The 13406-nt window shown below is 43.7% G+C and overlaps 1 protein-coding gene across 1 annotated transcript in view; it reads left to right on the top strand.

Moving 5' to 3' along the window:
- The first annotated feature begins 242 nt into the window (after positions 1-242).
- Positions 243-13406, top strand: part of GABRR3 (gamma-aminobutyric acid type A receptor subunit rho3) — a 41846-nt gene continuing 28682 nt past the window's right edge. The window contains exons 1-3 of the mRNA XM_046659308.1: positions 243-367; positions 5780-5892; positions 12340-12407. Coding sequence (XP_046515264.1) covers positions 243-367; positions 5780-5892; positions 12340-12407 — 306 coding nt within the window. The remainder of the gene's footprint in view (positions 368-5779; positions 5893-12339; positions 12408-13406) is intronic.

Raw genomic sequence — 13406 nt, 5'->3', positions numbered from 1 at the left:
AAACTGAAAATGAAAAATCTGCTCTGTATTCCTTAAATTGCTGATGATCCAGACAGATGTCTGCCTGTAAGTGACGCACATCTGTCTAATCTACTAAGACAAGAGATGCCGCATTGAAGGCCGTGTCTCTCTTTTTACTTTGATACGTTTTACCTGGTACTGTTTACTTTTAAAAAGACACATGAAGAAGCAACATTGATAACAGTACTGGAAAGGGTCTACATCCCTTTCGTTTGGAAGAGATGATCCTGGCTTCCCAGTTGGTCCTCTTCACCTGCATCCAGATCACATTGATGCCAAATGCCTTTGCTGCTTCTGAAATCAAGAAGCTGCCCCAGCGGTGCTCCTCTTCAATGAAACCAACCCGGTAAGACGCCCAGAGTGGTCCATGCATCGTTGCCCAGTTTCTCTCACCAGCTGCCTCAGACCTACGGGAACCCTAGAAACACATTTTTGGTGGTAGCACATCTTGCAGCAGTGATTGTCTCTAGAGAGAGCATTCACACTTCAGATATATCATTTCTGGTTATTATCAGAAAGAGCAGAATCTTGGGTCTCTGCTGGCGTTTGTATGCTTATTTTGGGAGAAAACAGTTAAAGGGCTCATGTAGAGATCTTCTTTCAGGGAACATATTTCTTCAATGAGTAATGCATTCATTACTAATGATGACACATGTTAAATGTTTCTTCAATTTTTTTACAGTAGAAATTAATCTAAGCCTCAACTTCTAATGCCCAGTCCTTGTAGAGTGGATAGTTCCGCATAGTGATGAGATAGTATTGAAGGGCATTAAAGCCATTTGTTTTCTTTCAAAATTTGTTTTTAAAATATCATCCTGAATGTCAGCACATCCTCATTATTATCTTGTCGTCAATAATCAAGCGCATCTTTGGACATTGTGGTGAAGGAGCATAGCTCTCTACCAGAGTGACCAGTTCATCCTGATTTGTGGGGACTTCGAGGGTCTCAGCACTGAAATTCCCGGGAATCCCCCAGTCCCAGGCAAACGGGAACTATGAGTCACCCTACTGCCCATGTTCCTCCAATAACCAAGGAATGACCTTCTGTCTTGGGAAAGTCTTTCCTTGTCCCCAAGCACAAGATTTCCAAAATGACCCCCCAGGAGAAATTGAGGAATGAAAGTGAGTGGTATCACCCAGCTGACTTGACAATCAACGAGGTGACAGATGTTTCAGCCAGATTCCTCTCAATGTTGAATATTTATGAAGCGCTCACAATAAGATCAGGAAAGAGAACAAAAAAAATTAATAAATCCTTTGAAGCCTCAGGTTAACGACCTAAAACAAAAGAGGTGTGTGGGGTCAGAGGGGAAAGAGGGAACTAGAGTCCTGATTTCTGCTCTGCTCCTGAAAGTCAAGGCCCGCCTCCCACACTCTCCTCCCGTGCGTCCACTCGCACACTCAGATCTAGATGACACGGAGTCTTGTCCAGTTTAACCACTTTCTGAGTCTTCCTCAAGGCAATTAGACAAGCAATACTGGGGATACGGTGGGTTATAACACCAGACTATGTTTTTTCAGGTTGTTTATAACAGCTGCATGGTATATTTTATCTAACTTTGAAATCAATGGAGACTGCGCAAAATACCGTCTGCCCCTCCAGCAGCAGCAGATTTGTCCAGCTTGTTTGGTGGATGTGTGGATGAGGAGAAGGGAGATTGTCCTGGGAGCAAATCCGTCACACCGGCTCACTATCGGTGGCAGAGTCACTGCAGAAAAATCCACCACGTGTATTATTTAGGTGTCATGTGAGGGACAAAAGGAGGACATCTGTTCCTTGTGTGGGGTGGGAATTTTTTTCTTACGGTAGATGTCTCATTTTTAGACTCCTAAGTGAAAAGGGAACCCCAGGGTTCTGCTACATGGGCCCAGCCTGCTTGTTGTCACTTCTCCATATCCTAAATGAGGTACCCCTTTCAGCAACAAGCTAGAATACGGTTCGTTAAAATTTACATCTGCGTCTTTTGTTCTTCAGAGGAAAAATCCTCTAGGGCACTAGGCATTGAGTAAACTATCAACAAGCTTCAGAAGCAGCCGCTTTGAATGAGAGCCAGGCATCTTCCCCCAGTGAAGAGGGGAATCCCACCAGCCAGTCTCTGAGCCGTCCCTCGGCCTTTCTCATGCAGGTCCTAAGGCATTCTGACAAAAATGCAGAAACTACTGTGGAGTGTCATTTCTAGAGCAAGAAGCCCAGGTTCTTCCAACCTTAGTATGTGAATAAATACTGTGACGTTCTCTGTCCCATACCAATCTGATAATCAATAAGTAATGAATGGATTCATAATCCACTCTTACAACTCAAGAGATCTAACAGCATGGACATGGAAGAAAGGCATGATCTGTCTTTGAAAATTATGAGTGGATTTATACACATCACCTCACATTTATGCGCATCATTTTGAGTCAGTTTTCATACAATCAGGCCCTTCAAGGCTTTGCTAATAACTATTTTCATTCAGAATATAATCTTACTTTTTACCCTAAAATTCTTTTTTTATCCAAATATTTTTTAAATATTTTATTCAAAGATCTCCTTTATTTTTAAAAAACAAAATGGGGGGACAGGTTGGTGAATAAGTTAGTTACGGCAGGGGGAAAAGTTCCCTGTTTTGCCTGCCTGAGGAAGAGCTTTAGCTCCCTAGGGACGAAAGAGGATCAGGCGTATAGACCCACTGAATATTTATCCATTCTCTCAACAATTGTATCGAGGGCCCTCTATACGCCGAGGGCGGGGTTGGGGGTTAAGGATCCCAGGGGAACAGCACACCGTTTCTGACCTTAAGAACATGAGCAGAGTGTGGAGTCTGCTTAAATCAGTTTACAAGAGCCAATTGTTAAACACTGAGGCTGTTAAAAATAAGCATTATTAAAAATTAAATTATATAAACATACAATTAAATATATTATTTTTAAAACAAAGGCAATAAATACTCAAAACTCACCCCTTCCTAATTTCTTTACTACAGTTTGCTGTTACTTTTGTTCTTGAGGTTATTTCCGTGCATCGTATCAGTATGGTGGAAACTCCACACTCTACCTGCTCTCCTTCCTTTACTATACCACATTGTATTATTCTACATCACACTATGGGCTACGCACAGCTCTGTCATGTCTATATGGGTTGTGTTTTGCTCCATTTGTAATAGTCATTGAAGCTAAAAAATTTTAATGTGTATACGTATACTCTTGCAAAGCAGTATGATGAGGCAATAAAATTCTATGAAAGAAACAAAATGGAAATACAAGTTCAAAGAAAACAAGGGATGATATCAAATTTCTTATTTTTAAAGAAGAGCTTATTTGTGTCTTTTAATGTGGGTATTTAGATTCATTGGATACAGTAAAAGGAGGAATATGTTTTATTTTAAATTATCACTATTTAAGTGATAAGTTTTTATAAAGTGATAAAATTTTATAATGAGAAAATTGTAGGGGCCGGCCCTGTGGCCGAGTGGTTAAGTTTGCACGCTCCGCTGTGGCAGCCCAGGGTTTCGCTGGTTCAGATCCTGCGCGTGGACATGGCACTGCTCGTCAGGCCACGTTGAGGCAGCATCCCACATGCTACAACTAGAAGGACCTGCAACTAAAAAATATACAACTATGTACTGGGGGGATTTGGGGAGAAAAAGCAGGGAAAAAAAAGATTGGCAACAGTTGTTAGCTCAGGTGCCAATCTTTAAAAAAAAAAATGTAGATGTCTAAATACGTGTGAAGGAGTATATAGAGTTTCGAAATTCTTTTTGAGGGTCTGTAAGCCACATAATCCTTTTTGAGAAATAGATGAGGTATAAATGCCGTCAGAAATATGTAAAATTTGGGGATGTCTGCTTGTACATCAGGAGCCCCCGTGTGTACATCAGGAGGCCTCGTGAGAACAGGTGCGTGCTGTCAGGTACTGTGGAGAGAGTGTCTCCCGCAGGCTCTGTGCGCAGTGTTCTTGGGGTCCTTAATTAAGTTCTATCCCTTCCAATCTCACGGAGAAGTTTGCCTCTGAAAAGACACATCAGTGACAGGCCATTTAGTTGTATTCCATTTCAAAGGAGTTCACAAATTGTCGCAGGTATCCACCCAAAGTTATATTCCCTTTTTCCTAAAATAATAACTAGCTAGCTTTTAATAAACGTCTACTATTTTCCAGACCAGGGGTTCTCCTGAGAAATTGCTGTCGATGCAAATCTTCATACCCCAAATGACTGAATCAGAAACTCCGGGCATGGGGCCCAGCACAGCGAGTGACTCAGATGCATGCCAAGGAAGGGAATACTCACAAAACATCTGGAGTGGGGCCTTCAACATAGGAGGCATTTAATAAAAACCAACTGCTATTGCATTTTCAATAAATAGTTCATTCTAGCTCCTGGGAAGATGTTTTCTAGTTAATTTGAGATCCTTGGAAGAAATAATTCTATGCATTCAATTATTCATAGGATATAATGATTTACATTTAAAATCAAACTCTGTCTTCCACCCAAAGCATATTTCTTCCTCCAACTTCCCCATCTATCAATGGCAAAAATACAAACATAGGTGTCTGAGGGTCTCAACCAGAAACTTCCCTATTGAAAGACCACACTGGGTGACGTCAGGTGCCCATAGGCCTGACACAGCTCTTTAACCAGATGCTTCAGGATGTGAAATTCTCACCATCAAAGTCACTTCATTGAGTTAGGACATTGCATCCACGAGTCAGTTCTCTGTTAAAATTTGCATCTCTTTCCTGGAGAAGACATTTATTAATGCAAAAGCATATCAGGAATTCAGAGCAGCTAGACTCCACCTGGTAGACCCCTCGGGGTCTTGTGCTTTTGCTGCTGCTGACAACGATGATGGTGATGCTGTCAGGCACATTGTTCTGAAAGGAGATGCTGAGCCAAGTCTCCAGCACCCGGGACAAGAGGACAGCTGTGTGTCACTTACAGAGGAGCTGTGCTCACACTCTGCTCCACTCTGGACTGTCGCTGGGAAGCTTGCATCACAGGACTGAAACAAGTCAGGGAGACCCAGGACGTGCCTGGGTCCACAGACCAGGGAATAACAGGCTCCAGTCGCAGGTCAGCACCCTCCACACCCCGAGAGGCCACCCCCTGCTCTGCTTTGCCCTGGAGAACTGCAGGTGGACAGGGACCTCACTGACCTCATTATGGGACCCGGCATCCGGCCCAATCTGTTGTCACATCTGTTCATTTGTCCTTTGGATTCCTCCCCACTCCCATTGCCATCCCTCAAGTTCTAGAACCTACTGCAGTGATCCTACCTCTAACCTCAACCTGCACCTATACGCTCTGCTCATTTCGTCTCTGGAGAAACACTCTTTTCACCGGTTTACAATTTTGCAGTGTTCTTGTTCTTTTGTCTCAGTGAAGAGGCAGTTTTACTTGAGTGACTCCAGTACTCTGCTTTAGGTGATTGGAGGTGAAGTTTGTGGACCTAAATCTTGATCACCTCCACCCAGCGATAGTGACCAGGTTTTCCTGATGTAAAAACCATACTCCGAGAAACACTGCCTGACAGGGCATTACATCCAAACTCAGTTTGTCATTTAAGGTGCCCCAAAATTTGGCTTACCATACCTGCCCCACCCTTATACAATAAAGAGTACATGTTGACAGATCTGTGGCCGTGTGTAACATGAGCTGAGAGTACGAGCTCTTAAGTATATATTTCAGAGGACACCGTATGAACACAGAAGTCTAACCTAAATCAGAATATCCAGAAGCACATGTATCTCAAAGTATTTTTTTCCCCTTTGGAGGGTCAGCAAACAAGGAACCAGAATGAGGAAAGACGACAGCACCAAAGTGTGGCCTCTGAAATACAAGCAACTTTTCCATATCGAGGACCACGACTTCGCAATGAGACCTGGATTTGGAGGTGAGTATTATCTTTACAAAACTCTTATGTCACAATCCATTGCACTGTCCAAATGGACTTGAACATTTGAAGCAATTAAGACCAAAACACAAGCAAAGATCATCAATTAAAAAAAGCAAACTTTTACAATGATATTCTCTCGAGGGAGAACAACTGATACTTCATGCATTTTAAATTGACCAAAAAACAGAGGAATATCTTTAGTAAATATCCTTACTGCTTACTAATTATAAATAGTGTGTGTTCAATAGATAGTGAATGGCTACATCCTGCCTACACACCAGCTTATTGTTTCAGCTAAAACCTGGAAATTGGATCACGTGATGATGTTCATGAAGTCTTACTGAATATTCTCGTAAGCTGGGACGCCCGGCGTTCCTAAGGGAACTAGCACGTCAAACGCCACGGCTCCCTGGGAAACACTCCGCCCAGGATTTTTCACCACATCTGGCAGCTGAAATTGTTTGACACGTTGGAGCGCCGGGCCCTGTGCTGAGCCCTCGGCTGCACCAGCTCCTTCCACCCACAGGGCCCCCAGGAAGCGGGGCTGTCACGACCCCTCATGTTCCAGTGTGGAAACTGGCTCAGAGAGGTTCGATCTGCTCCAGGCCGTGAAAACAGCAGCGAGTGGTGGAACCAAGATGCAGCGGCGGGAAGCGGGTGGAGAAGGCCATTCGAACGACATACTTGGAACAGTCTTTCCTCCCCAGATGCTCCAACGTGGGAGCAGCTGCATCACTGGGGGCGCCGAGTTTTCGAGAGACCCACGGGATGTGGTGACATCAGCCGGTTAAACTGAACTCCGCGCCTCGCTGTACACCCGCGTTGCCCTCAAGTCTCGCGCTCCCGCAGTTCCTGCAGGGAGGACGCTCGGAGTCCCAGGGATGCGGCCGGAAGAGCAGCGGACGCGAGGGCGGGAAGGCGGCATCCTGCGGCCCTGGAACAGGGGCAGCTTTCCGATAAATAACCAGGACTTCCCGTTCTGGGGAGGCGGGACTTGATCCGAGCTCGACCGTGGTCCTGACCAGGGGAGGCGAGGCAAGCAGGCAGGTGCCACGGGAGACTGATTTATTGACGTAATATTATTACGTAGATAAAATCCAAGCTACGTCAGCTGGGGGTGAGCGGCAGGTTGTTGGTTTTCTTTTCCTGGAATCCATTGGGTTGCAGTTCTCCGGGTCTGGCTCTGACTTTATTAGATTAGTGACTCAACTTATAATCACCTGGGGGACTTAACGCCCCATCGCTGGGCCCCGCTCCCTAGGTGGGGGAGGAGCGGGAAGCTTGCTTTGTGAGTCAATTCCTAGGGGATGCGGGTGCTGCTGGTCTGGGAATCACATTTGATAACTAGGAACTGACTTAGTTTAGCAGCTTCAGATGAAATCTTGGTGGGTTTAATTTTTTGTTTTTCCAGAGCATTTCTCACATTTATTGAACCTAACTTAAGGTTTTAGAAGCCTCGAAATTAACCAGGTTTAAAGAGCCGTCCGTTTTTACTGCTGGGAGTGCTTCCTCATCTCCTTTTCTTCACATCGCTCCTCCTCAGCTGTCGCGTCCTCACCGCGATTCGAAAGACGCCTGAGCCCTGAGCTACCGTTCCCAATAGACCGTTTCCTTCCCCAACCAAATTCGCCCAAAGTTGGCACAGTATGCTCTACAACTATCACGTAGGGATTCTGTCCCTTGGTCTCTATGATTCCATAAAAAGTTTCTAAAATCTTTTCCCGCCGCTGTCTGGAGAAAATCTGAAGATAAACGTGCGCGGCCGCGGGCCCTTTGCGCCACCAGGGGGCGCCGGTCGCACAGGAATGACTTGGACGCCCGGAATGAGGTTCTCTTCCACACTAAGGCAAAAAGCTGCCCAAGTTCCTGTCCGGTGGGGCTCCTCAGTTAAACGAATTCCTATCCTAGAGGAAATGGTTTTTCTGGGTCTATTTCAGACCGTTGAAAGCCAGAAAGATTGAGAGAAAAATGACTGTCCTTGAATTTGGACCTTGAAAGGTTGTGTCGCTCCAAGTGGCCCGAGGACCAGCCCCAGGAGGCCCTGGGAGTTAGACATGCACGAGCTCAGGCTCCACGCCAGGCTTTCTGAATCAAAATCTGCGTTTTAAGCAGATCCCCAGGTGTGTTGAATACACGGTACAATTTGAGAAACGCAGCTATAGATTACGAGGAGCCGCCCTCCGCTTTCGTTTTACAACACGTGTGCCTTCATTCTCCCTTCCCTGTTATCATCCGCATCCCCCAGAAAAACAGAACATTGACCTTAAATTTCCACTTCTCTTGATGTGTTAGAGATACGTCTTAGGATTTTTTTTCTGAGTGAAAAAGCTTTTTTAAAACAATTTTTTTTTCCTGAGGCTACTTTGTGAGGTTATTAAAAATGCAATTGAAGTGTGCTACTTAGTGGCAGGTGGCAAATCACCACATGATTAAGAAATTTTTCTGACAGTCATGGACGGGGGCTAAATGGTGTCCGAATGGCTTGTGTGCTCAGTCACTTCAGGCGGAAAAATCCATAAATCCAGTCAGAAACGTCAGTCTGGTGTCCGTCTGTGAAATACAGTTGCTGGCCCTCTCTTGTCTCAGTCAGAACGGCTTCCTATCCCGTGACCCGTGCCCTGCTCTCTGCAGGCTGCCTTCCTGGGGAAGTCAGGCCACAGGATACAGAGACAGGCTCTGATTTATCTTCGCTTTCTCCATCCCGTCCGTAACACAGACACGCGCAGGCTGCTTCCCTCTTGAGCCAAATGTAACTTCAGCACTTCTCCTGCCTTAATGTGTTTTCCTAATTAGCTTTAACATTAAAACCAGCTGCTACCGCAGTGTTTCTTACTCTGATAACACATTAGAAGATTAATTGACTCATTATGTGGAAACAGGAGGATGTAAATTTAGGGGAGCCTTTGTTTCACTTGGGTTATAAATTGCAGCTCATTTTCTTTCTTTATGTGCTCCCTACCCTTTACATCTCCCATAACTAAAGGCTTTTTGTGTTGTCTTAGAGATGATCATTTCTTTGTTTCTTTAAAGGGAAATCTGTTCAGCATCTAGAGACTGGCTACTGAGTCAAGACAAAAGCTAAGATGCAAAAGCCACTTGTAGAGTCTTTGCTTGTCTAACCAGAGGAGGGACGGGAGCCACAGTACTGGGCTGTGGTCCTGCAGTCAGCAGCTCTAGGTTTCAGGCAACGTCTCCGGTCTCTGACCTCTCTGAGTGATTCCCTCATGGCTCAGATGGGGCTAAAGTCGGCTCGACCCAGCTAACTGAGGGCTGTAATGACCATATGAGATAGTATACATGATGGATCTTAAATGCACTGTGCAGATAAGATGTTTAACTTTTGGTTAACTCTCCTTGTCCCAGCATGCATAAAAGCCAGATTGCTGATCTATCTCTATGTTAGAAAAAGAACTGCAAACGTGTGTGCTGCTACCTCGTTAGCGATCCTGGGAAAGCAACACCATAATCGTAACAGTTGATATTTATTGAATTCTTACCACATTTCAAATGCTTTATATAGAAAGTTAATAAAAGTGTTTATGAAATTGTTAATATTCATGCTGTTGCATGTATTACTGATCCAATGGATAATGAGTAAGTTGTCCAGACATTTGAATGGGGTTAGGCTACGGGCCCAAGCGTCCTTCCATTTAGTCTCACAGCAATCCTATCAGGTAGGGGCCGTGTACTTATTTCTCTCTTTTACAGATGAGCAAACTGAGCTTCCGGGCTGTGAAGGGATTTACAGAAGTCTGGCTTTCACTTGGGTTTATGTGGCTATGAATTCCATGATTCTCAGCCCGTCTGCTTTATCGCCACCTTCCCTCTGGGACTCAGCTCGTTATCTGTAAAAAGAATGATCTTTGGAGCTTTTATCCAGCTCCAAAATCCTTTGATTCTGCGTCTTGCCTTTGCATGTCCCTAACCCTCCTCTCTGTCCTCAGGGGAGTGTCAGAGCGCAGTGTAGATTCCTAGACCCAGGAGTGAGGTGCACTTGGGCGTGGAGCACAGAGGAGACAAAAATGGGGTCAGAGAGCATCTGAGGGCAAGCACGGCCCCTTGAAATGGAAGAGCTCAGCCCCACGAGAAGAGAATAAACCAGAAGGAGGAAAGAAGAAATCTCAGACATTTCTGGGAACCCATTCCTAACAGACAAGCCACGTTTTTACCCCACTCTCAGACCAGCCTTCACACAACACTGAGGGCCAAGTGTCCAGTGGGGGCATGAGTATATCCTGGTGTGGTGGCTTCACAAAACTGTCCCCAGGCTTGCAGAGAGAGTCATCAGCAACTAGCATCCACCTGAAAGTCATGAGATCCTAAATTCACGTTGCTCTCAGTTTTTGTCATGAAATAAGTGCTCTATGAGAAGCACTTATCATTTTTCGGGGCGGAGTGGACTGATTATCCACGTCTGAGTGTAGGCCTGGGAGTAGTGACTTGCATTCCTGGGAGGAGTTTCGCATTTTTGCTGAATTGCAGTAGCAATAACATTTGTTTAGTGTCATTTATTGAGCTCCAGTTAAGTTTACTAACTGTGTATTATTTCTAGTCCTCAAAGAAGTCTGGAAGGTGAACTACCACTCGGAGTTTATAGGTGAGGAAGCTCGGCTCGGAGATGTTCCTACCCGGGATCGCACGTGGTGGTGGGTGGAGCTCAGTTCAAACTCTAGTCGGTGGCTCTGAGGCCAGAACTGTCTCCAGGACATTCTGCTACCTCTCAATACCTCTCCAGACCTTTCAGTCCCTTAAGTATTGGAGTTAAGGGGAAGATTTGCTCATCCTCAAGGTCCAGGTAGGGCCATGGATGAGATCTTTCCATGACTTTCTACTTTGATATCTCTACTAATTAAAGAAAAAAGGCAAACAAAACAAAAGCGTCAGAGCTAAGGCTGATAAAATAATAATACTGAGCTGTTCCCAAGTTAATGCTTAATCATAATTATCATTAAACAATTTTTTAATAGAGTTATCATGATTAATGTTATAGAAAGTAATTGATCAAATATGGCAGGAGGTAGTTGGTGGTTAAGATGTAAGTGAGGCGTCCCCGAAGCCTGAAGCAGAGAGGTGTTTGAGTGACAGGCCCAGTGCTGGCCGGCTGGAGCCCTTGTGAGTGAGGAATGGTACTGAGGGTCTGGACTCACAGGACAGGAAAATCTGTGCTGATAAAGTGAAAGTAACATCAGCCATTAAAAAATGGGGGAGTCATAGCTGGTGAACAGGGACTGGCGAGGCATATCTTGTTTTATCGTTTGTTGTAAATTTAAAACACAATGATAGGTGCTTTATTGAATTGTAAGCACATATATGTCACATGTATCACATCCAGACATTAATTAGCCTCAGTAAAGAAGCTTTTCTGACCTGACCCTTCTAAATCCCAGAATCTTGACTAAAGCAGCCACCTGGGATCCATGTAGGCAAGATTTCTATTTTTCAACCATATTTTTAACTCTGGACTATACAGAGACAATAAAATTTAATTGAGAATTGGTCACTATGGAAAGAAAACATATAAAGACTATATGCATAAATATATAAATTATTTTAACATATATGTGCATCACGTTTCATACACAACACTGAACAACGAAGTTACTAACGTCGCTATCCCCTCACAGGGGAACTGGTGAAACCCTCTGTGAGGTGTAACAAGGAGGCGTCTGGTCTCAGTCTGGGCTGGATTCCTGTGCGTCGTTATCCAGGTTCTCTGGCCCCGTGACCGTGGTTCTGTGAGACCCAATGGCAAGCGGATCTCAGCAGTCATCTGTCTGAAGTTGTTCCAGTTCTGACTTTCAGTTTGTTCTCACCAATGCATTCCTAAGGATGTTTTCTTCATCCCAGTGAAGCTTGTGGTTACTGATGCCCTGGGAGGGGCATTTGTGCATGTGCATCCCTGTGCAGCACTGTGCTGTCACCGTGTTCCTCTGACCCATAGGCACTGCCCAAGTGGGAGAGGCTGATTTTGTGGCAGGAGAGGAAAGGCTCCCCACATATCCCACAGTCATCAACTCCATGACTACTCCACTGCCTGACTATAAAACACAACTATTCCCATAGAGAATGCACAATTCTATGTACTCTTAGACAGGCTTTCAAAACATTGTTCCTTTCTAAATCACTGTTAGCTAAAAAAAAAAAGCACAAAAAACAAAAAGCAAAAAAAACTGAAAACACCACTTCTATACTAGAAGTATATTATAAGAAGGAAACTATTGTTTTTCCCAAGCAAATGTGTAACAATTATTGAAATAGCGTTTATTTATACATGTGCCTTTATATTATAATTGAATGTATACTAATATATCAATAGATTATGGAGAAATTTGTTTTAAAAAGTTTGAAAGTCATCTATTTGCAACATTGATCTCTCTCTGCTTTGAATGTTTCAAAAATAATTTTAATGATTTCTCAGTATATTACCCATCCTTCTTTCTGAAGGGTCTCCAGTCCCAGTGGGTATAGATGTCCAGGTTGAAAGCATTGACAGCATTTCAGAGGTTAACATGGTAAGTCTTTCCCTGAGATATTGGTCTTTTTCTGAAAGGACAGAAACTCAATATTCTCCAAATCAATGGTGTTTTAATAAATCATTTTAATTATGTATATTACCTATTTTTTCCTACTTTGCTTAATAGAGTTGATGTTGCTTTCCTCTCTTCCACCCACTTCCTTCTGCCCTTGATTACAACTCCCATTGCTTCCCTGCCCTTCTCTTATCCTTCTAATGGTCTTGCAGGGGTGGACACCGTAGGACAGCGTGATATATTGACCTCTGTAACATGAACCAGGAAGAAATGTACAAGAAGAAAGGATGACCATAATTATGTGAAATATGAAATCACAACCATGAGTCTTTACCCGTAAAATGATAGACAGTTGACCCTGACTTGGTGGACTACTTCCAAATGTTTCAATTAATATTAACTTTGCTTATCTGTAGGCAAACAATAGCAGAGGACAAAGGATTTTTAAAAATTCATGGGACTAAAACTTTAATTAAGAAAACTTTGTCCACTCCCTTATAGTTTCTAGAAATCTGGAAGAGACTGACGTTGTTTTCTTTTGCAATGGAATATCTGTATTTTGATGGAGTACGGCTTGCAAACCGCTCTTCCTAAAACTGGAAGCTGATCAATTGTAATTACCTCGCCTTCCTCTTAGCCTTTTTCTGCCTTCTTTGCCCTTTCGTATGCTGGCTTTTTCGTTTCCTCTTCCGCCCCCCCTTAACCTGGATTTACCACCTCAGCTATTTTTATGTTTAACCGTCCCCTCCCATCATTCTTCCATTCTGTATCTCTCACTTTAGAACCACCTTCCTTGTCTACATAGTTACCAGAGCCAGTTATTATTTAAGTAATTTTAAGGTTTTTCAGGATTTTACTTTAAGAAATAATGGCTAACACCACAGCTGACTTACATGCACAAACAAGTTATCTGTTTTCAGATGTATTTCCTTTTTACCTACTATTATTCTAACTTGTTAATATCTCAGAGCTTTTTGTAGC

Source organism: Equus quagga, chromosome 4 (assembly GCF_021613505.1).
Source record: "Equus quagga isolate Etosha38 chromosome 4, UCLA_HA_Equagga_1.0, whole genome shotgun sequence".
Classification (NCBI taxonomy): domain Eukaryota; kingdom Metazoa; phylum Chordata; class Mammalia; order Perissodactyla; family Equidae; genus Equus; species Equus quagga.
This window is presented reverse-complemented; position numbering and strand designations above follow the sequence as displayed.